Consider the following 27,942-nt stretch of genomic DNA (forward strand, 5'->3'; position numbering starts at 1 on the left):
AGAAAGAATCCTGGCAAAGGCTCTGAGTTTGAGTATTCCCAGTAGAGCGCACATGGGTATTGTCTGCATCTGCTTCCTTATTACTCAGAGTGGCCCATGTAACTGAACAAAAGTCCCTGGCTCACGCATCTCTAGATATGCTGGCTAGTGGTGTGAGGTGCTTATGGCTTAGAAGGGGTATCTTGTGAGGTATCACCAACCAGAGCAGAAGCCACGGACGGGTTGGAGGTAGAAATCCATTGACAATTTTGAGGTACAAAAAGTGAAGTACAGTAGATGATGCCACGTGCTTGGGATGAAGCTTGAACAAGGCACACACGCATAGCACAGCCTGCCTGCCTCTGGTACCTAAAACAGGATCCAAATGTCTTTCCAATTTCTTTCTCCCTACGCAGACATTCTTACCACGAGGAACTTGTAACCACCCCTCAACATATTAAAGTGCTATAAGCACATGGGCTGCAGCCACTACAAATCTTTGAATGAAGGCAAAAGGGAAGTAGATCCTTTTCTATATAACTTTTCTAAGTAAATTATATTCCTGCAACATAGTCTAATTACGAAACCTAAGTTGGTCTCAATAAGTCTTTTTATTTTAAAATTGTGTTTAGGGTTAGAGAGATGGCTCAAAAGGTTGAGAGCACTGGCTTCTCTTCCAGAGGTCCTGAGTTCAGTTCCCAGCAACCACATGGTGGCTCACAACCATCTATTACTGAGATCTGGCACCTTCTTCTGACCTGCAGGCATGCATACATACAGGAAGGACACTGCACACATAATAAACGAAGGAATAAATGAATCATCTGCCTATGGAGAGAGAGTAGGTGTGCAAACCTGTATGCAGAGACCTGAAGAGGGCACCAGGTGTGCTCTTTTATCATTTACCTATTTCTTTGAGAGAGGTCTCTCTTGGAACCTGGGCTAGATAATAAGGTAGCAAGGACTAGTCATCCTACTTTCTCCATCCCCTTCAAAACTGGGGTTATAAGCATGTATAGGATGCCTGGCTTATTATGTAGCTTCTGAGATCCAAATTCTAGTCCTCATGATACACAGAATGCACTCTTAACCACTTAGTCATTTCTTCTGCCCCCCCCCCCCCCAATACTTCTTAAAGGAAGTAATATAAATGCTTTTGTGTCCCCCTTTCTGGCTACTTACAGCATTCTGATAGAGTCATTTGTGGAATAAAAATACAAAATCCAAAGACAACTGCCTTCTAGAATAGAGACTTTCCTGGCCAAAAATAACGCTAAAATAATGCAAAGTGCCTCCCACTCCTGCCTCAGGTAGACTCTCCTTGAGAACAGGCATCTTATCTAAGTCAAGTTTGATATTAAGTCAATGCTTATGAAGAACTCATCTCTGGAGGTTGCTAAGCAGAGCTTGGTGAATATAACAATAAAAAATGGCATGCTTGGACAGATTGGTCCATAAAAGGAGAAAGATACACAAAAAGAAAACTTTTAAACAAGGTACCAAAATGTAAAACCAAACCAAACCCATAGAGGAGTAGAGATTGTAAAGAGGAAGTAGTGGCAAAGTATCAGAAGGGGGGGATCAGACAGGATTGGGGGTAGTGCAACTAGACACAGTGGTTTTTCTTTCCCTTCTTTAATAGTCATTCTTCAAGATAGTATTTTTCCTTGCTGGCAGGTAACTGAATTGAACTTTGCAGTTTCTGCAACAGAGGCAAAAATGGACACAGATATTAAATGCACAAATACTATCCTGGGTCCTCAAGAAACTGGGAGCAAGAGGGTCTTATGATCCAACTCTGGAGGCACACTGCCACTTGGTGGACCTGCCTAAGAATTGCAGTCAACTGAGTATGATGTAGCCGATCTTTAATTCCAGCACTCAGAATGCAAAGGTAGGACTAGCCAGAGATAGACAAAAAGAATATCGTTCAAATACATTAACTAATAAATAAAATATATTTTTAAAAACTGTAGCAAAACTTAAAAGCCTAAAATTTCACATAAAAACTAGTAAAAGCAAACATAAATGGTGAAGGGGCTACCTTTTTATGAAGCCAAAGACAGGTAACACAAACTGGAGAGGGCATGCTAGAGCCTAATACAAGTCAGAAAAGGACAAACTAAGACTAAAAACAACAACAATGACAAAAAACCAAAGGCAAACAAACACCAAAAATCAACCACCAAACAAAGAAAACAAACACACAAAAACCAAACCAGACCAAACAAACAAAACTAAACACAACCTTCTAGGTGATGGAAAGATAGCTCGCTCAGTGGTTAATGGCACTGGATGTTTTTTGCAAGGGATTCAGGTTTAGTCCCTAACACCTTTAAAAAAGCCGGAAGCTTACAACTCCAGTCTAGAGTATCTGCTACCCTCTTGTAGCCTCCACAAACACCAGACATCTCACAGTCAAACCACCCATACAAATAAACATAAAGCAAACATCGACCTAACAAAAAATATCAACAGTTTGATCATGCATTTGAATTTTAAGAGCCAGGTGAACACTAACAAAGGACAGTCAATCCTATCAAGCTACTCTTGAATCTGACATGTTCTCTGAACTGAAGGTAACCCATCAATAGAAGCCAAATGAGAAACACATTATGAAAACTCTTAGGAAAGGAGAAAAGATGCTATCAAGTGACACATTAGCAAAACTAACAAAATAGCATGAAGGCAGGGAGTCACTAAAGTTCTAGTAACCTCTGTGTAACAAAGACCAATGGATTGCCAAAAGCTTTGCAAATCTCTGCCCTGGAAACACCTAGAGACTGCTATGTAAGCAGACCCAAGGAAGCCCCAAGGAAGCCTTGAGGCCCACAACTAACATACCCGCACTTCACCACTGACCTGAGAGCAATAGCAACCAGTGAGCTAAAGAGATGGTTAGGAATTGAGATCTTACGTGTTTTCTTTAAAAGGCAGGTCCATGCATTAGAGATGGCTCAATGGTTAAGAGCACTTGCACCTTACAGGTCTCAAGATCAGTTCCCAACACCCCTGTCAGAGTCAGGCAGCTCACAACTCACTTTAATTCCAACCAAATCCAGGACATCCAGATAGCCTTCCTTTTCTGGCCTCTATGAGCACCCATATACATGGCACACATAGAGAGAAAGATATCTAATAAAAATAAAATTAGAGTAAGTAAAAGGCGAGTCATAACAAAGTATTAAATATTGCCTTTATTCTCCAATTTTAGCCATACTAATGAACTTTATTTAAAAAAAAAAAAAAAAAAAAAAAAAGCCAAAAATCAAAACACTGTAAATGTAGGTATGGGGGAGGGGGAAGGGAGAGACAGATAAACAGACAGACCCAGCCACTCACATTAATGGCCCTAACGTAAAACATATGCATGCATTAGATAAGTTACATATGATGCTCAGAGGAGCTGGGCAGGGGGTTCTCTGCTAGTTTGATTCCAGCTTGGTCTATGTTAAGAGTTCTAGAACAGCCAGGCTTACAAAGAGACCCTATCTCAAAAACAGACAATCAAACAAGAACAGAACTTCCTCCAAGCTCCACTGCATGATTATGAGTGAAGTGACAGATAACTACCTGCCGAAGCCTGTACAAGGTCTGACCTCCCCCTGGAGCCTTACCTGGAGTTTTCGAGCCATGGCTACCACTTCATGGTCAGGAGGGTTGTACTTGTAGCAATTGGAGAACATCAATCGGACATCAGCACCAAATTCCTGGGCATCTCTGTACTCTCGGGACTCTAGTTTAGACTGCAAATACAAAATAGGTCTTAGTTAGATACTTCTGTTTATGTGTTTTAATGGCGTGTCTAGCTCTCAGCATGAGACAGATATGAAGATACAGCTGCGATGTCTCGGGGTTTAGGACCAAGCTTATCTACTGACATTTAGTACAATGTCTAAAGAGCAGATGAACACAGACTCCCAGACTAGATTATGTTAGAACTGATGAGAAAATAAAGACTGGGGTCCTCTAGTTCTGATCTTGCATGTGCTTGTACTGAAGGTACAGTTGGGACACAGCCTTGTCTCCTGTTGGAGCAATGTTATCCTACTTCCAGAAGGAGAAAAATTACAAAAGTCCTTAAATAAAATACTTTGGTGACAATATTGATAGATGTATCTTCTACAGATGGAACAGCAAAGCCTTTCTTTCCCATCACACTGAGCCCAGGGTCTCCTATACCATCTGCTAGGTGCAAAGAAGTACAGGGGCATTGAAGAAGCACCAGAGTATGCATCTTACATCTCCTTACACTAAGGAAAGAGGAAAGTTATCATGTGAAACCAAAACACACTGTTAGGGTTCATGGCAACAATGAACCGGCAGGGGGCACCCAAAACTTCACTGGATTAGTCTAGGAGAAATCCTGTCTCTGACCACCACCCCAGGGGCCTGGTAGCTAACCTTGATTGTGCTCATGTCCATGGGATGTTTAATGATGTCACAGTAGTCGTGCAGACCCAGTGCCTCCACATCCACAGGCTTGTAAAAAGGCCAGGCATAGGCAGCATGTTTCTTAGCAAACATCTCCTTGAGGATGCCACTGCAACACTTCAGCTGCTCAGAGATCTTGCTGCTCTTCTCTGGCCCTGGGTGCTGCTGTGAGTCTGGTACATCCTTCTTTGGGGGCTTCACAGGTCTGCTGCTCTCCCGCCGAGGACCCAGCTTGGCGGTCTTGGGCTCTGGGGCCAGTGAGGGCGGCTCATGAATGGGGTCGATGGTGGTGGGGGTGGTGGTATCTGCTTTCCTCTTCACCCCTTTCTTTGTCTGCCATGAGCACAGGCACAAAAGTCTCAATCAGAGGCTCTGGCTGGTAGAGCTGTTCTTCAGGATCACCTCCGAAACCAAGCCCTGACTAGGATCCCAATACTCAGGACAGGCCCAAAGGTATACCTGCATGGAGACCCTGCCATACCACTGTCTTCCACAGCTAGAATAGACCCAGCCAGCAACAGAAGAAAGGTACAAAACTGGATAGAGTATTTGTTCCCTTAGAGGCCCCAGAACCTCCTAAAGAGGTTTCCTGCTTAATATAAGGGCCTTGACCATATAGCCCGTAGAAGAAACAACTAAGAGAAGCCTGCAAGCCTGTCTCTGATGGCAGCAGTCCACCAGTGCCCAGGATGCTCACCTTCACAGGCTGTGGGGTGGTCGCAATGATGGGTGGGTGACTCTGCACAGGCTGTGGAACTGGAGCAGGTGGGGGTGGTGGCTGGGGGGGTACCGGTGAAGGAGTCTGAAGTGGTTGGGGGGGCACCATTGTCATGACAGGAGGCTGGGCAATGAGGTCTGGGGTGACAGCAGTAAAGGGGTGAGTTGTGGCCTGCACAGGTGGAGGAGGGTTCTGTTGAGGCGTCTGGGTCTGCGGAGAAGTTGATGCTTGAGTTGTGTTTGGTACCGTGGATACACCAGGCTTTGCTGTCCCTACCAATCATAAAAAGGATAGGAAATTTCAGATATGCTAGCACACGCTGGCTGACCCTACAAAACACCCATACATATTTGTGTAATGCATTTGTTTAGTGATAAGACCATCCGGAATACTCCAGGAATCACTGTTGCACCGCACCAAACTTATCCCTGGACCCCCAGGGTTGAGAGGGAAGTGGCATCAGGCTACATTTCCTGAGGTATTCTGGTGGCAACTCCTCACTCAGATACAGGCTGTCATAAGAAGGGAAGCCAAGGCTAAAAAAGTAGGAAACCTATACACTGTGTTAGCACCAGGGCTGCACATGGACATCAGAAAAATGTTCCTTGGGAAATCCTAATAGCTGTCTTCATTTCTTTCAGAGTGCTTCTGGCAAAATCTGGCAGCAGCCAACCTTGCAAGATTTCTGAAAACTAGGATGATCAACTCCCAGAGCTACTGGGGACTAGAGGACAAATTGTGGCCATTTGTGACTACCCAGGTTGATTCCCTGCAACTGTACCAAATTTCTAACACAAAATAGTCACATGACACACCAAATCAGAATAACTACAGCTCAAATGTAAACAGGTAGACCAGGAGCCATATCCTGTGTTGCCAAATCCTTCGTATGCAGACAGAATGATATGGAAAGAGAACCCAATACTCTGCAAAAGCAAGTCTTTAAAGCCTGCAATCTCAGCGGTAAGGAGACCAAAGTGCAAGGATTAAGATTTTGGGACCAGCCTGGTCTATGTCAATTAAAAAAACCCTACAGATGGAGGAAGGGAGGGAGGGAGGGAGAGAGGGAGAGAGGGAGGAAGGAAGGGAGGAAAGGAAGGAAGGAAGGAAGGAAGGAAGGAAGGAAGGAAGGAAGGAAGGAAGGAAGGAAAGGGGAGGGGAGGGAGAGAGAAAGGAAAGGAAAAAGCATTTTATATCTGTAGGCTGTCCTAGAGCACTGTCCAGGAACCAGAAGGAAGGGGGAGGTTCTACTGAGTTTCCCAATTTTCTTTCTAGTCACCACACCTGGCATCTTCCAGGACTAATAGAGAAAATTCCCATGCCTGCCCCATAAGCAAATAATCAAAACTGTTAGTCCCAGAAAGTGAGAAGTAGGCTCTGCATATACGGATCAGGGATGTGATTTAACATGTGTACCTGCCAAAAGTCTTTAGTAATGAATATCTGCAATACCAATACTCAAGAGGAATGAAAAATTTTCAGTCTGAGCTAACATAGGGAAGGAGAGGAAGGAAGGAAGGCAGGGGAAAGGCCAAGAGGGGAGAGGAAAATGGAGTGAGAACATACATGTGAATGACTGGTTTTCTCTGGTAATACCAAGAGCTACTCTGGATTCAGTGGTCCCGTGTGTCTTTGCCACTTTAGAGCAAGGTGGGAGGCCATGATAAAAGCAACGCTACAAAGAAGCAAACAGCTAACAACCAGAAGCCACCTAAAAATTGTCATTATTTCAGTTCTATAAAGTGTGTGTGCGTGTGTGTGTGTGTGCGTGCGCGCGCGCGCGCATGAGTGCTGGGTATCTGTGTGTATATTCAAGCATGTTTAAGTTTTGGATATATGTTAAAATTTTTAATGAAATTTTTTAAAGCTCAGAACCATAAGTACAGGACATAATACCTGTTAATAGCAATTTTGCCAGATGGCAGCTTGAGTTTTGTTAGTAGTGGTGGGAACTGGGAGGCAGGAAGGAGTAAGTAATTGGCTTCAGATGAGTGAGCAGAAGCAAACATGACAGGCACAGTGCATTAAGATAAAAAACCTTAAGAATTGGGACACTAGTCACAACAGCTTTTGTCTGAATAATTTTATTCTAATATGGAAAAGCAGGGCCAGGGGTGTGAAACCCAATGGTGAAATACTTGCCTTTAGCACCACAAAATAAATAAATGAAATTGTAAGAAAAGCAAGAAACATCTATAGCACCAAAGGTGAAGAATTCCAACACCAAAGTACTTGGAAAAGCCATGCTTTCTTTTATATCTAGGTTTATCAACCACATGGAGACCAATGCCTTTTGCTAAGGTAAACTCTAGATATGTGAAACGCCCCTAGGGACACAGATGACAAAATATCTGCTGTCACCAGCTGCCTCCCTGTAATCCCATCATTCTGCTAAACTTGGTGACTAGGCAAGGATGAGGGAGAAGCACAACTACCTGTTTCTTTCCTCCCTCGTCCTCTTCCTTTTGCCTGGACTATCATGATCTCAGTTTCTTCTGTAGGCAGTTCGTTGATTTTTTGCAAGAAGAGCTTCTCCAGAGCTTCTGCCATTAAGACGATGTCATCTCCAGGCTGGATGAGGAAACAGGCAGGGTAGAACTGGAAGTCCCCTTCTTCCCATCTTTGTGGATGGGACACCAAGGCCACCCCCATGCCCCAACACATGGAGCATTGTACCCAGGCTCCTTCCATGATATGAACACTCCAGGGGCCATAAAGGTTATGTTACTTGGTATTCCAAGACCTATCCACCTGAATCTCCTTTCGGCTTTAAGCTTCAAGAAACCATCCTTTTGCCTTATGTACCTACCAGCTCAGTCAATTTCCTAATGGGAGGCCCTCCTTTCCTTGGGGATTTCTTCATATACAACTCAAATGTATTCACTGGAACTACTCAAATTATACAGCATTTGGGGGGAGGGGATGATGAATACTTTTTAGGGTTCCAACAGTGCTCCCTAATATACCCCAATTGCAGCTCAGTGAGGTTTGGACAAAGCCCTTATCACATTGCCTGGATCCCCATTCTGTCACCACGTCCAGAACATGCTGTCCCCGTTCAGCTCTAAACTGAGGGTCTCATCTGTACATTTTTGCTTTCCACCTAAGTGTTGAGAACTAAGGCTTTACAAAACACAGTAAACTTCAAGAAACTCACCTACCCATCTCTTCTGGGCAATTTTACCCACTACACGAGCAGAGGTCAAAAGCTGAGTTCTGTATAGTGTCTCCCTCCAGAGTCGTTCTATTTGAAAGGGTTGGTTTTAATCACATCTGTGGTCTGAACTGTAAACAAATGATCTGGCTTCATGGCACAGCCGAGCCGAAAGGTTTGGCTACGGGGTTAGGACGTGACCCATGGGGTCCATATGTAAGGCCAGGGGGACACTGAATTTTATGGCCATGTCCACAGTTCTAGGAGACTGTGACCCACAGAACAGCTGGGGTCTGCAGCTAGCCCCACTGTACCCTCTTACAGTAAAGTTTGTACCTAAGCGCACCTTTGCCAAACTCTTAAGTTGTGCAGGCTCTTTTACCTGAATACTTACACCATCCCTATGGACCATCTGGTGTCATCTGTCTCCATACATTCTCTACTAGACATGCTCAAAAACTAAAATAAAAACCCCAGGGTACTTGACGCTTCAAACTAACAAGGATAATGCCCTCCTCCCCACAAAAGAAACACCCAGTCCTATGGACAACTACAGGTCCTGTTATCCTACTTCTGGGAGTCTCCTGCTGTCAGACTTACAGCCCCTATACCAGCAACCCTACCCTTAAGGCTCCTGACAAGTATCCCTATGTTTGCTTCCTCTCCTTCCCAAGCAGGGAAACTGGACCTCTGTCCCCAACATCTCACCTTGTTATAGATGTAACAATTTGTAAACATAGTGTTGAAGTCCTGGATACATTCCTGAGCATTCCAGTAATAGTTGTTTTCCAAGCGCTTCTTTATTGTTCCCATATCCATGGGTGTTTTAATGATCTTATAGTAATCCTAAGGAGCAGAGAAATTAAAGGCCAGTGTTACCGGAGCAGTCACCATTGCTGCTTGGGCATGTGAGCCCACTCATGCCTTAATAACTCCACCGCCAAAAATTTTCCCACAGTGTCAGTGAATAACTGAATGTAATATGGGTAAAGAACAGATTCCTAAACTCTAGATGGCAGTTTGGATAGGGAAAATGTACAAACTAACAGGTTGTCTTCATGAGGAAGGGGAAATCAAATACTTTCTTTTTACATAAAACAAAAATAATCTAGTGTGTACACAATGTATCTGATCAATATCTGCCCTCATCTTCCAATCCCCTTATTTAGGCCTCCTTGAGTCAAATGCCTGTGTACATGGCTGGAACTGTTAGGAGCATCAGCAACCTCCCAGTAGACATATCCCCAAAGAAAACTAACTCTCCTTCCTCTCAGCAGCCAACTATCGCCATCTCCTCAGGTAGGGGTGGAGCCTTTTAAGCTCCCCTTCTCTTTCGGGGTGTTAAACATTCCTTCCTTATATAAGAGAAGGCACACAACATTTTAAAAAGCAGTTCTTGGGGGTAGAGGGACAATCAAGGTACTGTTCCGAAATTAAAGTGGGCAATAAGGTTTTGAGATGTGTTGACACCCAGAAACAAAGGGCCACTATTGTCTATGTAAGATGAGCCACATACAGGTGTCTTGCTCTGGTAAAGGCTCCATCTGTACACCCAGGCCAAAAAGCAACTGAAAAAACAGATTTTATATCTTATTTTGTGCTGTCTCCTCCCTTCCTCAGAAAATTAAAAACAAGTGAACTAACACCTATAAAAATTTAAGTATTTTTATTCTGTGGACAAACTCTCTGAGAACAGTGTTTACACCTGCATTGGCTAGTTCCAAGTGGCTCAAAGACAGAAAGGCAACATTAAAGGTCAAGCTGAAGAGCAGTGGGAGGAAAGAATGTTGGAGGAAAGAAAATAAGAGCTAAGGCAATGGGTTTAAGGTAGGACAAGAGGTCAAACTGCATGTGAACACATAAGGCCCCCAGGAAATACAGAAGGGGAACCTCGAAAGTGGCTTTCTAATAGTTCCTGAAAAGTATGAGCTCTTATGCCACCAGCTGATTAACCCTAAGTCTATTCTGATTAAGGGCCTTGAGACCACTCTTGGCCAGCAGCCTTTCTTTGAAGTAGAGGTACACGCCTACAATTCAAAAATAGGAGGACCAGACCTGGTTATGAAACAAGTTCAAGCCTAGGACCCTGTTCTTTAATTTTTAAAAAGGCTCCTAAGTATGATAACAAAATTAGAAGAGGGGTAGGATTCACACCGTCCAAAATAGGGAAATCCAGGCTCACCTTCAGGAGTTACAGCCTCTGTACTCGACAGATTTTAATAGCTAAGCATCACCTACCATATACTTACTGGTCAGGATATTCCTATAACCTCACTTGGGTCCCTTAGAAATCCCAGCATGGTCCTGTAACCCCACCCGAGTCCCTTAGGAATCGCTTGCATTGGTTAGTCTGTGCCCCTGCCCTTACTAAATCTTTCTATAACAAACTGATCTTCTAGCCTGGACATACTTTCCCCTCAAAGCCAACTTTTTTCAAGTAGCAGTTTCATATTCTCATCATTTCATCCACACTGTCACAAATCTGGTTTTGACTTCTATGTTACATCTTTCTAACAGCCAGCAAGATCATAGTGTGTGGCTCTCGTTGCTTTGATTTCATATTCTCTGATGTAGAAATATGGGGACTACTGTTTGCTGGCGACTTTTGGTCTCTCCAGTAAGAGCTCTCCTTGCCCCTCTTCTCGTAAAAGTTTGAAAACCTGCCTTTCACTGCCAACTCCTTATATACCATTTGACCTAAGAGCATTGCTGTGGTGGTCTTATGAGAATAGTTGACATGGGATCATAGACTAAAATGTTTGGTCCCTGGTTGGTAGATGTTTAGGAAGGAATGGAAGAAGTGGCCTTGTTAGAAAAGGTGTCACTAGGGGAGGGCTTTGATATATTTAGTGGACAACACAGTTATCAGAACTGATTCAAGACAGGTCAGAGTAGGTTATCACATTTTGAAGAACTTGAACACCTATCAGAAACTAAGCCACCAACCCCACATGAAGAGTTCTAACCCTCATAGACTAAGCTTGGATAATGGCTACCACCACATAACACATTTGCCAAGGGGGCATGGAACTTAATATATACCAGAGAGTAACTTAGAAAATAAGTCTTGGCTTCTGAAGGAAACTATGAAAGCACTTGCCCTAACCACTCACTGAGGTTCAGTGAGGTAATATCTGTCTGCTAGGAATATGTACAAATGGGACATTCCCCATAGGACAGTAGCATTCCCCTTCAAACCCCAGAGCCTGTGTGTGTGCACTAGCTCCCTAGAAGATAGTCTACTATCTTTCACAGCTTGGGAGTGCTTTGGTGGTGCTTCAAGTAATTGCTGCCGCAGTAATCTCTGCACAGGATGACTAACCACAGCTAAGGAAAAAGTTTGAAGTACTAGTTGCGGTTCTGACATCAGTTCACCCTCTTTTAAACTTTACCTGGGGTCCCAATTAACTAAGAAACCAGTTAATGTCTAAGCCAGTTAGCTTCCTCTTTCTTTCCTGTTTTGATTTTCAAGTCTACAACAATATACTGAAAGGCCACTGTGAACACTGGTGTTCAGAGTCAATCACTCCAAACCCAATTTCACCCTTCTGCAGAATCTGCCTTCACCAGGAGAGACAGAGTGCTGGAAGCCAGAGGCCCTGTCCAGATAACTACTCACAGGGAGGTTCAGCTTGACGGCATCCACAGGCTGCTGGAAAGGCCACGCAAACTGGTGTTTCCATAGTGTCTTGAGCACCACTCTGAGCAGATATTGCAGTTGATTGGTCTGCCTCTTGGGCTTGTTAGGGTTGGAGGTCTCTGGGGGTGGAGGATTGGTGCTGGCTGCATTTGCTGGCTGGGGTTGGGCCTGGGCCTGCGTTGTAGACATTTGGGAGGTTTCTAGTCCATCCCCCATTACTGGCAGATTTCTCAATCTTGTCCCAGGGCCGCTCTCCGTAGACATGCTAGTGATCCCATCACATTCTTCACCAGGCACTCTACACAGAAAGAAAAAAGACCCATCAAAGACCAGATAGCACTAAGTCAGACTACAAATGGCTGCAGATTCCAAAGACTGGGCTCCATTGGTATTAATTGGTCAGAATGTCTGGGAGAGCTATTCCACTCTCCAAGTAAAAGAGCCCTAATAATTGCCTCTTCTAAGACTGGCTATCTATCTGGGCTTAGTGATGAAGGCCGGTAATCCCAGGTACTCTGGAGGCTGAGGAAGGTGGTTTTGCCAAGTTTAAGACCTATATAAACAACTCAGACTGAATCTCAAAATAAAATAAGGGGACTGGGTGGTAGAGTGCATGCCCAGTATATATAATCCCAGTATTACCACCACCACCACCAAAAAAAAGGGAAAAAAAAAAAAAAAAGGAAAAAAAAAAAGTAGCTATCTAGGACAGAAGATAGGTATTACCTAGCAACAACCAGGAGCAGAGCATAAACCCTTGTTTCTATCTGTGGTTTATAAAGCACAAAATCAAATCAATACTTCAATTTAAGCCAGGGCTATACAAGAAAAAACAGTAAGATAATGCCTGTACACTTGGCTTTGGACAGCTTCACATTTACTACAAACATTTTCTGGGTAAATATTCAAATAATACATGTTTAATGAGAAAAGAGATTTCATGAAAAGGTACTGTGTTCATTAAAAAAGAAAATTCATGCTTGTGTATCCAATTATCCCAATGAAACAATGTGGTTTATAAATAAACCACAGCTGAAAGAGTAGCAACCTCTGCCACTCTGATCCCCAGTTCAAAAGATTAAGTGTAGGAAGAGCTTCATGGATATAAAAGCTTGACCTGGTATCTCTTCGACATAGCACTAGACATAGTGAAGGGGTACTAAGAGTTGAAACTAAATGTACATCTACCTCACATAAGTCTGCCAGCCAGCCTGTGAAAAGCAACCCCCAATCAAAGAGATAACTGAGCTATGAGTTCAGAACAACTTAAGCATGATAAAATACTGCACTAGTCTAGGTAGTATCATGGATTATGCTACTCTTCCCTTTAAACTGTAGAGACAAACAGTGACTCCAATAAAGCTATAGAACAGGTTTCTCCTACCTATAATCCCAAAACTTGAAAGGCCAAGACAAGATCATGAGTTCAATGCCAAAACATAGAACATACAATTGTCTCAAAATATATAAACATACACATATACCTTCCCACTCCTTCTGATGCTATATGCTGAACATGTGCCAAGTGAGCAAGTGGTGGGCAGGGCGGGGGCAGGCAGTAGAGCAAAGAGGCAGGCTAATAGCTCAGGACTCTCATCCTCACCCACCACAACACTGTTAATACCATTCCTACATACAAGCATGGGAAATGAAATGCTCTGGGAATTAAGAATCCACCCCCACTGCAGGAACCCCCACCCCCAAACAGAAACAATCAATCAATAAATAAATAAATAGGAAAAAAACAAGCAAGAGCATGTTATCTACCCTTGGAGCAAGGAAATGATGCTTAGTGATGATTTCCTTTACAGCATAGGGGTAATCTATTCAGTCCCTTGGTGGATTCTCCCTTTAATATCATCCTCACGAGGCCTCAACTACCTGTGCTCCACAATACAACTTCTGAAACATATCCTTGTTACCGTCAGACTTGCTATCTCTGCTAAAGGACACACACACAGAGTGGGAGAGACAGGTGCTAACCTCCTACCCAGACCTATGCACACACATACAAACTTGAACCTTGAGGCAAGTTTGACGTCATTCTCATTCTTTCACACAGAAGACTGCTACTGTGGGGCTTCCGGCTCAGCCTCACAGCGCTGAAAAAGCAGAACTCACATGAACAATGTGATAACTGTCAGACTCAGTATTTACTTAGCCAGTGTCTCACCAGAGTTACATAGCAGCCTGCAGCATTTAGCAACACCATAAAAAAAGTCTGGGATGCTGCTCTAGCCATGGACTAGGAAAGAAGACACTATCGATGTCAAGGTATACTACATGTGCCCTTATACATGTGCCCTTATGGTAAGGCAAGCAGAGACAGGTCTCATCAGTACAGTAACAGCACTGATCTAGGCAAGAGAGACAGCAACATTATTGGGAACAAACAGAATGGCAGCTAAGAATCTGACAGTTAAGGCAACTGTTTAAGCCAACTGGGGAGGGGGGGTCAAAAAAGTTGCCCTACTTTACCACTTTTATTTCTGAACTGTTAGCAAGGAGCAGAAGCCCTCCCCCCATTTACTAAGGTAAGAATTCAAAAACCGGTCAAGGAACTGTTAAAGAAATCTACATATTGTTTCCAACTTTAAATGCTCATTACCCAAGTGAATACCTGATTCTGAACCTGTTCCAAAAGAAATCCTGAGATAACCTGTTGAGTTTAGAGGAGTAAGGGGAGAAATGAAGCAAGGGTGGATGTCCCAAGGACATTATATAAGCAAGCACTATTACCACAAAGCAATCGGTCTTTTGCTAGGCTCTAGTATATTCCTTTCTATGGTACTATAATTTCTAAAGCTTAACACCTTGTTATCACTATAATAAAAAGCAAATATCAAAAAAAGCTAATATAAAGGGAGAAAATGGGTAATGCCCACAATGGTTCTCAACTTAAGGTTATACTTAACTGTATAGTTCTTGAGACAAATGGTCTCAAGATAAAGTATAACATAATAACATAGAGATAAAGTAGTTCTTTCAAATAAATTATTTTTCCAACAGCAACAGAGCTCTTGGAGCATTAGCAGTTTCACAAAACTAGTTGAGTGATTCCTTTGGCCTGAGTGCATATGAAAAGGATCTTCCCATTTTCACATACTCAGGTATGTTTTAATGTGCATAAGCAAGTGTGCATCCACATTGTGCCTGAGTGTGGAGACCCTCGGCTAATTTGAAAATTACCATCATTATGTATTATGCTTCCACCTTAATTCTTTTGAGATCCCCCCCCCCAAAAAAACTTCCATCTTTCTTGATATTACAACACCCAGGCAGCAAAATGCCAGAGAGGTAAGGAACAGTAGCTTGTTAAAGTAATCATCCCTAGCACCTAGAAAGTCTTCACTTCTTGGGTTGATGATACTTTATGCTCTGCATTATAGACCTGACCTCTATTAACTTATTTAATCCTCACAGCAACCTCATAGATCAGTGGCATCATTATCTTCATCATGATACCCATGACAACACATGTGGACTAGTACATACTTGGTATGTTCTGAACCAGAGTAGGCTCATCAAGCACAGAAGCAGTAACTATGAGTGAGCCTCTGCCTTGGCTGGCAGCACAATATTTCATCCCTCAACAGGCCTGCCCTCAGAATAGATGTATCCAAATCTCACATGGCTCATGAGCTAGGGCTCCAGCCAGATTTCTAGCAGTGCTATCTCCAAATATTTTTACTCCCAATAAATCAGAACTGAGACACTTTGTGGTAATTGGCCATCTGTTAGCAAGGAGACTTGGACATCATTACAGGCAAAATCTGAAGCACAATTCCCAGTTGAAGCTTGGGATGTAAGAAGAGACCTGAACAAACAAAGCTTAAGCTTATTTCCTTCTGGCTGATGTGGCTCGTCCCAGGCCCATCGAGGGAAACACATTCAAATTTACACATATCCTTTAAGACATGGAAGACAGACAAACAGAGATAGAACACCTTTCTACAAGTTCAAGTATTTAAATAAAACCTTTGGGGCAGTGACATGGTCTACTCAGAACAAAAAGAAAGACGTAAGGGACACTAACAAAAACTTTATAGGTAAATGAATGGAACTACAAAAGATCATACTGAGTGGGGTAATAACCCAGATCCAAAAGACAAACGTTATCTTCTGTCTCGATGGAGGCTCCTAACTCCAAATCTTCAAATGTAAATACATAAAGTAATTGCAAAATCCAGGAAAACAAGGAACCAATACTAGGAAAAGGAGTTGAGGAAACCGAGTGATGAGTAACAAGGTATAAGAGATCTGATTTGGGGAGGTGGGTGTTGGGGTGGCATGGGGAGGGTAACATAGGGAGGGAGGAGGGAGAGAAAAACAGGAGTATTGAAAACAAACAGTAAAAATGTCTGAAAAGGCCATAGGGAATCACACTATTAACTTTCCCAGTTTAAAAAAAAAAAAAAAAAAAAAAAACAAAACCCTAAAATATGCATACAGAGTTTAAATGACACTTTTCTCATCTGGGCTGACAATGCTCCCTCCTAGAAACAAAGACCACCTAACAAAAACTCCAACACCATGCAACTCTTTTCATTAGGGTTGTTTAAAAGACTCTCCATGAATGCATGTTATTGCTATGCCTTGGGTTGCTCTAGAGAGGTGGAAGGTAAGTCCCTATTTCTGAAGACATCAAACACTTCAGAAATAGGGCCCAGAGGCCCCTGAACTGGAACTGACTTGAATCCCTCCTTCCTGAGAACTAGCTTTTCATGGTACCAGAAGGTACCATGCAAGCTTCCCAAGGAGGGAAACAATCAACAATCCCATCCAGCTACAACTCTATGAAATACACCAATGACTGACAGGCATAGCACACATATCTTGGTAGTAATCAATAGCTCTGTAATTGTGCTCAAGACATGCTCAACAAGAGGGAAATTATGCTTGGTATTAAAAAACTAGTCAACTACCCAGGGCTAGGTAGGTGAAGTCACAGATTGGGAGGAGAAGCTGACTGGAACAGCCTAATCTCCAACTACATTCTAAACATTTTTTAATCCCTACAGAAGAGTGCAGTCCTCACTCCTCATCAAGGAAACTTCTCTTTGCAACACAATCATTTAAATAAAATGACAACAACAAAACTACAACTACAACAATGGAAGAAAAAAAAAACCAAGCAACTGAAATGCAGGCTTATGGAGCCCACTCTCAGTGGGATATATCTACAAAACACTCCTGTACTTTAAGCTCATGGAACATTGTGGAAGAGGTAGCAAAAAGATTCTAAGAGCTGGAGGACCAGGAAGATTGCTGTTAGACTTTCTCCTTGTAATGTCAGAAGCTATAAAGTCTCACCAACAGGACAGCCTAAATGTGAGCTGAACAAGACAAAAGACATGCTAATGGGGGTGGGGAAGAGGGAGGGGGAAGGGGGGAGAGGTCATTCAGCCTCAAATCCTACCCAAAGAACTACAGGCAACGAAGAAATGCTTAAAGTGCAAGAAACAGTCTTCTCCAGGGAAAGGGACACCAATTGGTTATCCAATACCAAAATGGCCAACCCTGAAAACATAAAGGTAACTTTACACATACTGAGTAGAATATATATATATGAATATATGTGTATTAAATATGTGCACCTAAACAATCATTTTTTTAAAGGCCATTATTGTGAAAGAGAGCAAGGAGAGGTACATGGGGGGAACCAGAGAGAAAGGCAAAGGAGAAATGATGTAATCATATTACAATATCAAAAAGAAAAAAATTAAACATAATTCCTCATTAAAATCAAGTTGCCGCATCTTACCCTGTCCTAGAAACATCTCTGCTGAAATACTGGTTATACAACAAGAGTATGAGAAGGCCCATTCCTCTCCTGGTCCTAGAGCAGTGGCTACTTCACATTCATGACGACAGCACTGTTTAATTGTGCAATCTGTGTCAGTGGGGAAGCACAAATGGGATTACTTTTCCATCTGACTGGCTCTTGCAGCTGATGAGAACAGCGCTTATAAACTGAGCCAGACTGCACTGCCTGGAGTTAGGCCAGTGGCTATGTGCCAAGGCAGCTCTTAGAAGCCTTAATCCTTTATTGCTCAGTTTGTATATAACCTGCTCCCCCACACACCCTCCCCCCACATGACAAGTTGGGCCCCATTACCTCAGAGTCTGAAGTACTGCAGGCTCTGTGTCTTCCCTAGAACCAGATGAGTGAAAGGTGGAGATAAGCCAACCTTTTTGCTATGGGAATGTGAGCTACACTCAAGTTCTGCCTCCTCCACAGGAGGGAAACATGGGCCAACAGAGATCTTGCAGCCAGGAAGACCAGAAGCTAGGCTGGGTCTGGATACAACCCCATCTAAAGTTCCAGTGCTTTTCCTTCAGAAAGCAATAGGCAGGCAGGCTACACTGGGAGTATGAGAAAGCTGAACTGTTTCCCTCTTCTCTGTAAAGGATGCCAGCAAGCTATAGGGACGAGCAGCAAGTATACAAAAAAGAACTACTCTGGGCAGAAAGATTCATGAACTTAAAATGTTTAAGTAACACACAGTGAAAGTCAAATCAAACCAAACACTGGTATGGACACAAGACTGCTGGGGTAACTCTTCCTGTAAAGGACCATATAAATAATTTCTCAAAATAATTCAACAACTTCTGTTGTTGCCACATGTGAAAGCAACCATGGACAAGGTCAAGCCTCAGTGGAATAAAACTCCAATTGTCCTCAGGGCCAGTTTGGAGGCCCCGTTCCACAGATTTCTAGACTTTCTCAAGAGAAGGGAAAAGGAAAATATTGTATATTAAATTTTTGATTTTTTGAGACAGTGTTTCTCTGTGTAGCCCTGGCTATCCTGAACTTACTCTGTAGACCAGGCTGTCCTTGAATTCAGAGACCCACCCACCCCTCTCCTCTCCTGAGTGCTGGAATTAAAGGTATATAGCACTACTACTGGCTAATAAAACAGTTCATTTAAAAAAAATTTTAAATGAGATGGCTCAGCGGTTAAGAGCACTGACTGTTCTTCCAGAGGTCCTGAGTTCAATTCCCAACAACCACATGGTGGCTAACAACAACCTGTAATGCCCTCTTCTGGCTTTTCTGAGGACAGCTACAGTGTACTCATATAAAGATAAAAATAAATAAATCTTTTAAAAATTCAGATGATGGTAGGTTCAGATGAACAGACACATGGAACAACAGAGACAAGGCAGATGTGGTGGCAGGTCTGTGAATGCCTATACCTATTTACACCTAAAAAACCCCACCAACAACAAAAATCCACCTCTCACCCATCCACCACATATATAAAAAGTCAAGTTTCTAGCACCTAGTACATTTCACACACACCCAGTCTCTGCCGGAGTCTATATGCTTGCTTGTTAGCACTATTATGAAGCTACTTTTCTGCAGAAGGCAGGGTTGACACAAGATCTCATTATGTGGCTCTGACTATCCTGAAACTCACTATGCAGACTAGGCTGGCCTCAAACTTGCCTCTGCCTCTCAAATGCTGAGATTAAAGGCATGTCCCACTATACCCGGTGTAAAGCTGAATTTTAGAATGTTAAATGGGTTGGTTTTTAGCCTCTTAAAAATATTTATTTTATGTATATGAATGTTTTTGCCTGCATCTAAGTATGTGTATCACATGTGTGCATGGTGCCTTCAAAGGCCCAAAGAACAGATCCTCTTGAACTAGAGCTATAAACTGACTGTGAATCACAATGTGGGTGCTGAGAACTGAACCCTAATGAGCCTATCCTCCCACCCCTGACTTCTAGGCACTCTTCAGTGGCTCCAGGAAAGGTAACCTCTCTTCTCTCCTTCCTTACATCTCATCCTGAACTCCAACTATAAAGGATGGATAAGGAAGTAAAATGAACACAGGAAGTTAACACGAAATTAATGTCACACGTATGAAGACTCCAGATCTCAGTTTACAAAGGAGGAAGTGAAGTAACCCAAAGCCAGAAGATCACAGTTAGTGACAGCTGACAGTGTCTAAACAAGAGGATACAGAAAACGCCAGTCCCATACCTTCAGATGCTTTTGAAGTCAATGAAGCTCCTAAGTTTACAGGGCAAGGGGATTTTGCACCACTTACCTAAAGAAGCCACCCAATCAAGCACCTTCATGTACTACCAGAGAGTCCTCAGCCAATGCATTGTTTTTACTGTGCAGACAGTCTAACCAAGTCAGTTGGAGGGGGGGTTCTTGGACTTAAACTGATGCCTTCTCCTCAGTAATTTCCAGCATGAATAGGGGCTGAAATAAATCCTATACCATTTTAAATGACAACAGTTAAAAGCAAAAAACAACAACAAAAATCACTTGACACTAATTTTACCTACCTTCCACAAAGTAACCCACAAAAATCAAGTACCTCAATTAAACACTAGTAAGAGATGAAAATGTTGTAAACAATCAAGTTAAGATGAGATGTGCCTCCTTTCCTCTTGGGGCTTTCCTAATCACCCCCCTTTTGTCTCTGAGAAGGCACTGATAACCAGCCCCTCTCTGGTGCATCGAGGGAGCACTCAGGTTGGCATCTCAGGTACAGAATCCCTAATGAAGCCTAAATGTACTCACCACTGTAGACTATTTGTCTTCTGGGTCTAATTAAGAAGAAATAGGCTAGAGAAATAGCTCAGGTGGCAGAGTCACACCATCTGCACATGGTAGCACATGCCTCTCTACTATCACCTCAAGACAGGGGTGGGTAGAATCAAGAGAATCAGAAGTTCAAAGACGTCACACAATTTGAGGCCTAGTTGGGATACACTAACTCCTATTCTAAAACCCAAAAGAAAACAAAACACTAAGAGGAAACGAACATTCAACCCAAAGTAAACCAAAATCTAGGTACAGACTATCACACATAACACTCCCAAGATGAACCCTCCATGGAACTTCTTGTTGCTTCTGTATGAAGGAAAAAAAAGAATGGAACTCATTTTCATAGAGGGCCTGGAAAGTGAAGGGAAATTGGCTGGGGCAGGGAGATGGGGCATCTCTAGAATGGGGGGACGCTCCAGGTAGTCTGTCTCTAAGGGTGACTCTAGCTGAGACTCCTAGTAGTGAAATATATGGAGCCTGAAGTGGCCATCCCATATAGCCAGGCAGGACTCCCAATAGAGAATAAAGACACCAACCCACCCACAAAACCTTCCACCCAAAATTTGTCCACCTACAAATACAGAGAAAAAGATGAAGCAGAGACAGAGGAAATGGCCAACATAAGACTGGGGCCCAACTTGCGACCCATCACATGAGCAAGACCCAATCCTTGACACTATTAATGATACTGTTATGCTTTAAGACAAGAGCTTATCCTTTGAGAGGCTCCACCCAGCAGCTGACTGAAACAGATGCTGAGACCCATAGCCAAACATTAAACCAAACTATGGAAGCCTTGTGGAAGAGTTGGGGCTTGTGGAAGAATTGGGAGAACTGAGGAACCCAGAGGGGACAGGGATTCACAAGAAGACCAATGGAGTCAACTAACCTGGACATTTGGGGGGGTCCCAGAAGCTTAACCACCAACCAAAAAGGCTAGACCTAGACACCCCGAATACATGTTTGGCAGATGTGCAGCTTGATCTTCATGTAGCTTATCCTGACTCTGTTGCCTGCTTGTGGACCTGTTTCCCTAACTGGGCTGTCTTGCCTGGCCTCAGTGGGAGAGAATGTACCTAGTCCTGCCGTATCTGGAGGTGCCAAGGTAGCAGTAAAGGGCCTCCCCCTTCTCAGAGGTGATGGAGAGGGGAAAGGGGGACAGTATGAAAGGGGATGAGGGAAGTGGGAGGGGGCTGTAAACAGGGGCATATATGTGTGTTAGAAAAAAACTACCTTTGTTTCATTTTTTTTCTCTATTTGATTTTCTGTTTCCTATCTCCTAATTGATATAGTTTCCAGTATAGGAAAAACAAAGAAAAAAAAGTTAGAATATCCTGAACAGCTGGTTTGACTAGGAGCAACAAAAGAAGTAACCTACTTGTTAAAATGAAGCCCACTGTCTTAGTTAGGGTTTCTATTGCTGTGAAGAGACCCCATGACCAATTGGTATAAGGAACAATATTTAATTCAGGTTGGCTTACATTTTGAGGCTCAATCCATTAACATGGCAGGAAGCAAGGCAGTATACAGGCAGACATGGTGCTAGAGAAGAACTGAGAGTTCTGCATCTTAATCCAACTGCAGCCAGGAGAAAATGACTCTTCCCCACTAGGTAAAGCTTCAAAGTCTACCCTGATACTGATGAACTTCCTTTTACAAGGCCACACCTCCTAACAGTGCCACTTCCCAAGGGCCAAGTATATTCAAACCACATCCACCTTGTTATAAGATGCAGAGAGAAAAAAGGAATCCACACACTACAGCTTTTCCAGATTTCCAGCTCTCTGGGTGTCTTACACAGGGGCAGGAAGGCATTCTAGTAACAGCCTTCTCTGCCATGAGGTAAGAGTTGGCAGAATTGCTGCCTTCCATGAGTTTAACACTTGGTGGTGTCAACACAGCCTGAGATCTCATTGGGACAAATGAAATACCAGCCAAGAATCCACCAAAAGAGAAAGGCCCAGAGACTTCAGCATCATGTTGAAAGGAAAGTAGAAGGGTCTGGTGGAGTGCCCCCAAAATGGACACTGCATCAATGACATTGTGTCTATGTATATCCACCAGAAATGTGGTAAGTCACATGGCATATTAACATTAAAAAGGAGACTAAAGCTACCAATCTGCTGAACTCCCTACTCCCAAATTTTTCAATATCTGATCACTTTTTATAACAACATCACGATTTATTGGCTAGGCTATGCTTTTAGGCCAGCCAGGTCTTCAGAAACAACAGAGGCAGAGTTGGGGAAAGTGGGATAGCTCCGTGCTTGTTTGATCGAGCCTCATAACCCACAGGAGGAGAAACACTGAGTTACAGCGAGGACGCAAATGGCCCTCCGATCCATCCACTGTTTACAGCTCACTAACAAGTATTTAAAAAGACTGCTTCTCGGTTTTGATTGCCTCTCTCTTGCCCCCCCTCCCACCCAAAAGTTGTTTGAAAGGTAACGAACAGACTTCATATTAACTCTTGTTAAGGCTGGTTACGAAGCAACAGTCAGCCTGAGAATGGTTTCAGTCACCTCATTTCTGTCATTTGAAATGTGCATTACTGCATTTTTCACTCACCCACTCAACAAATAACTTATTACATATTTTGTTGCTCTATAAGGGTTTTTAAAGATACGATTCCCAAATGTTTGTCCTCATGGCTTCAGACAGACAGACCATTAGGAATAAAGTAGATGCTAAGAAAAGAGGAAGAGGAGAAGGAGCAAAGGAATGAGAGAGCCGGGTGGGACGTTCACAGCATTGGCTCTGTGGCTCCTATCTTTTCTAATAAATGGAAATGATACCACACAGTCCAAAGGGGAGAAACTTAACTCACTAGAATATCCCATTCGTGTGCTAATTAATCTAAAGCTGATTTCCCAGCTTTAAGATAAAAGACTATAAAATCTTAGGTACAGCTTCCTGTCTTCAACAGCTACGCTACCACCTGAAAAGCTAAGGTATTCAATCTATTATTACTCATTAAACCCAGCCTACATTACAACTTTGGTGGTTGGTTGTACATGCTTTGCTATTTTACCTACTGATTCCTATGCCAAGAATGAAATGTGAAACCTGAATCCCAACCTTTCAAGCAGGTTACCCAGAGACTTACACTACTACATTTTCAGATACATACAATTTCTTCTGGGGAGAGGGGTATCCTTCTAAATAAACACTTCAACTAAGCATTGTTGAATGAGAGGTACTGAACTAACCAGTCAGAATTTATCTCACCAATATATCTTTAATTAGAAAATTAACTAATCAAAGTCAGAACTTGTCTCATTAGTATGTTCTATCTTTAATTAGGAAGGCAAGCCAAAAAAAAAAAAAAAAAAAAAAAAAAATTAAAAAAGAAAAAGAGAAAGAAGCCACCATCCATAAATTAATTGGTCTTACCCAGTGTACTCTAATTTTTCACCCCCAAACTTGGTCCCTTTTTGCTTTATAGACTATGAAACCAATAACAAGAGCAGGCACAAACTGGACAGTGAAACTTATCCTCGGCCAACAGCAAAAGGAAGAAATTCACCTTCAAATCATCCTCAACCTCAAAGGGAATGGAGGTTACAGATATAAAATAAATGGGATGGGATAGGCTAACAGAGGGAAAAAATATTCTTATCTTTTGAAAGCTTTTTAGCGATTCAGGCACCATCACTTTCTTCCATCCCAACAGAGGCCATAGTATTCATCAACTGTCATGACACGGTACTTGGGTAGGGACAACTGCACACCAATAGAACTGTAAAGAAGTAACTCGCTACAGTCTGGCAGTCATTCTCACAGCCATTCTAATGACTTATTTGTAGTATATTGGTGTTCTGCCTATGTGTATGTCTGTGTAAGGTGTGAGGGTACTGGATCTCTTGGAACTAGAGTTACAGTTTTGAGCTGTCATATGGGATGTCAGGAAATTGCACCCAGGTCTTCTGGAAGAGCAGCCCATGCTCTTAACCTGTGAGCCATCTCACTACCCTCACTGAAAGTCATTTCCAAGTCAAGTTTAACCTAGAACCTACTACAGAAAGGTTTCCAACTATAGACATCCTGTCCCACAGAGATAAGATCAAGGAAGGCTGGTGGTTCTCAACCTCGATAATGCTTCGGCCTTTTAATACAGTCTCACGTGTTGTAGTGACCCCAATTATTTTGTTGCCAGGTCATAGCTGTAATTTTACTACATTTATGAATCGTGTAAATTTCTGATAGATATGAAACTCCTGTCAAAGGGTCATTCTCTCCCCACCAGGGTTATTGACTCACAGGTCTCACAAACAAAACAAATCAGATAAAATAAAAATTCAGCTAGATCATCTAGGTGGTAATCAAGGAAACAAACATCTAAGAAACAAAATCAAGAGTTCCATTTCACAACCATCTGGGGCTCATTTGAATTGTCTATACCCTGAAAGATCTCTTTCTTGCTGGAAACGGTGAAAAAGCCAGTTTAAACTATTTAGTGTACTTCAGAGAAAATGGCTTGTTCAAGGAAGGCACTATGGGGAAAATTTTTCCCTCCAGGTATGAATTGCATTCCACAATTTTGGACTTGAAAGATTCTGGGAGGAAAACTCTGCTCATGGCTAGGTAGATATAATGACAAGAATTCCTTCAAAGAGCCTTGAAAGGGCGAATCTGATCAAGACCATACTGCTGCATGGACACCTAAGAACCTGACATCAACAGCTGTTCACTGCCAATGCCACAACTCAAGGAGGCTACTCTAGCATTGCCCAGAATAATGACATAACCAACCAAAAAGAAAATCTGTATACAGTGATGTGTGTCTGCAATCCCTAATATTTGGGAACCTTCCCTTCTCCTGCTCATTGGGAAATTTCTAAGACCAGCCTGGGTCTGGTGTCAAAAGCAAAACAAAACAAAAACCAAAAACCAAAAAAAAAAAAAAAAAAAAAAAAAACCTTTACCTCAAAACAACGTTCAAGTACCCATAAAAAAACAAGACTTATAAAGCAGATCTGAGGCTGGGCAATGGTGGCAGAGACAGGTAGATCTGAGTTCAAAGCCAGCCTGGGGTACAGAGCAAGTTCCAGGACAGCAAAGTTACACAAAGATCCAACTTCCCCTCTCTCAAACAAACAGGCTTGAGAAAACACAGTTCAACTTATTAATCACATCAGAGTGGGTAGTTTAAGAATTACTTATCAACTGTATTTCACAACAAGCCACAGGAAAGTGGTACTTGGTAAAAATACTACAATGTCCAGGAACAAAGAAGGCACACTTATCTCAGTTCCCAGAACACCAGAGTATAAACACAACCAAATAGTGAAGAACAATCGAAGATATAGTAACAATAATTAAACAAGTTAATACCAACTATGCTGTTTCACAAAACAAAAATTCAGCCAAAACTTTACCTGACAGGAGAGTACAAGAACCTATAATCCTTGATGGATGCCGTCATTGGCCCATTCAGGACACTCACATCTTCAATAGAAGCACTAAGGAGACAGAGGCGGCAGGTATGGATGGGCCAAGTCTAGGCTACACACTGAGAGCATACGACTCAGTACATTACACTGTTATACAGTCATCATTCAGATCCTTCTTAAAAACTTGTCCATCATCCAACAAAGTCTACTCTCAAAATATTAACTACTCTCTCCTGTCCCTGGAAACCACTGCTCTATTTTTGTTTATATGATTACACAAATATCTTCTCTGAGTGGAAAAACATGTTTTGTCTACTTGTATCTGGATGTTTCTATTTGATATAATGTGCTCAGGATCCACCCGTTATGTGACAAGTTCTCCCTTATAAGTCTGAAGGATACCGCACTTTATAGGAATAACAACATTTTGCATATTTCATCTTTCCTAAAGATAAACAGTTACAGTTGTTTCTGGTGTTTAATCTGAATTTGACTTCACAGATTTCATCAGCCAAAGCAGTCAACTGGACCGTAAGAAACCAAACTACTGTCATTATCTCATCTTCCAACTGACAAGAAATCTAGCAGCAGGTATTTAGAAGAAGAAGGAGGCCAAGCAAATCCAGAAGCACAGTTTGCCTACTATATATATCTTGCCTCACAGACTGTGGGTTTGAACTTACAACTCAGTTACTGATACAGCATAAGACCAGAAAACGCAGTATGCAGAATTATAAAACCAGCAACATCTAGGACCCCTTTATAGTTTTTTTTATGCTTGGGCTTGTTTCTACAGATTCCAAAAGGGGTCCCTAAGCACCAAGTGTTATATTTTCTAAACCTTCGCTGTTGACTCTAACCTTCATGCCCTAACTCTGAATTACTGCACAATCAAAAAAAGAGCCATGCTAGACACACCAGAAATCTGTTGGGCATTGACAATGCAATCTGGCATCAACATCCTCATAACCTAAAACTAGACGTAAGTGGGTATGACTAAGCGTAATGTTCTCTTTCCCCGAATTTCTGACACTGTAATAAAGGCATGGATCAACAGTTCAACAGAGAAAGGATCATCTCTCTAGACTGGAAAACTGTAGCTGTCTTTTGCTACTTTGTGGGCTCTTCTTTCTTCTACCCCCTTTTCAACCCCCTTACACTAGATAAGAAAGAAAAAAGGAGAGAGATCCCAGAAAAGGCCAGGGGCCCAAAAGGGGGCAACTCAGCTGCCAAGTATCTAATTTTGTCTCCTTGCTTCTTTGTCCACAACTACTTAGACAAACCTTGACCAATAGTGACCATCAACAACTAACCAGCCACCACGTCTCTTGGGGTCCCTCAGAAAAGTCCAAAATTCCAGATGTCACAAATCTCAAAAACAATCTGCAGCTGGCAAAATCACATCCCTACTAAAGCAAGTGGCAAATCATAGCTACTGTGTATAATCTGAAGCAAGCCTATATATCCCATACCTGGGATTAAAACAAAAACACTCATAATTTTTCTGTTTTTAAAATTCCAGAATTCTCACTCACTACAGAGAACTCCAATGTGATTCAGTAGATGCACCCTGGTGAGTTGATTTTCTCAGACCCACTATTGTGACCAGACAGAAAGCAAACATGGGCGTGAGGAAGGAGGACTTTTTCACTACCAGTTTTGAACAAAACTAGAACACAGCTATCTTGTTGACTAGAAAACAAGGAGAACAGAAGAGGGCCCAGAATGAGAGAAAGAACTGGCCTGGAAACCTAGTGATATTTTTCACAAGCCTTCTCAATGTATGAGAGACAACTAACGACCTAGGGCAGGCTTGTGTTTCCAAGGGCAGACTGAGCCAATTTTGAGGCTTCTCTTCCAGGTTCCCAAGGAAGAACACTGTACATGACTGGATGCCAGGACTAACTCAAAAACAAAAAACAAAATAAACCACGGGTTCCTTCAGAGCCCTGGGTTCTAGGTCTCGGCTGACATCAAGCTTCTTGGTAGGCTGAGGCACTGTGGGACTGTGGGACACTGGGCACTGGTGAACTGGCATGGCAGTTGATG

At 42.5% G+C, this 27,942-nt stretch overlaps 1 protein-coding gene across 4 annotated transcripts in view; it reads right to left on the reverse strand.

Annotated features, from left to right (window-relative positions):
- The window catches only part of BRD4 (bromodomain containing 4), a gene marked incomplete at its 3' end in the record, with an annotated part of 73,747 nt that overhangs the window by 19,736 nt on the left and 26,069 nt on the right, over window positions 1-27,942 (reverse strand). For all 4 annotated transcript variants that reach the window (XM_080935794.1, XM_080935792.1, XM_080935793.1 and 1 more), the window contains exons 2-7: window positions 11,905-12,223; window positions 8,994-9,131; window positions 7,567-7,702; window positions 5,111-5,403; window positions 4,384-4,746; window positions 3,597-3,725 (exon numbers count right to left, since the gene is read on the reverse strand). In XM_080935794.1, the coding sequence (XP_080791920.1) occupies window positions 3,597-3,725; window positions 4,384-4,746; window positions 5,111-5,403; window positions 7,567-7,702; window positions 8,994-9,131; window positions 11,905-12,189 (1,344 nt within the window). In that variant the 5' untranslated portion in view covers window positions 12,190-12,223. The remainder of the gene's footprint in view (window positions 1-3,596; window positions 3,726-4,383; window positions 4,747-5,110; window positions 5,404-7,566; window positions 7,703-8,993; window positions 9,132-11,904; window positions 12,224-27,942) is intronic.

Source organism: Micromys minutus (genome assembly GCF_963924665.1).
Source record: "Micromys minutus genome assembly, chromosome: 22".
NCBI classification, from domain to species: Eukaryota; Metazoa; Chordata; class Mammalia; order Rodentia; family Muridae; genus Micromys; species Micromys minutus.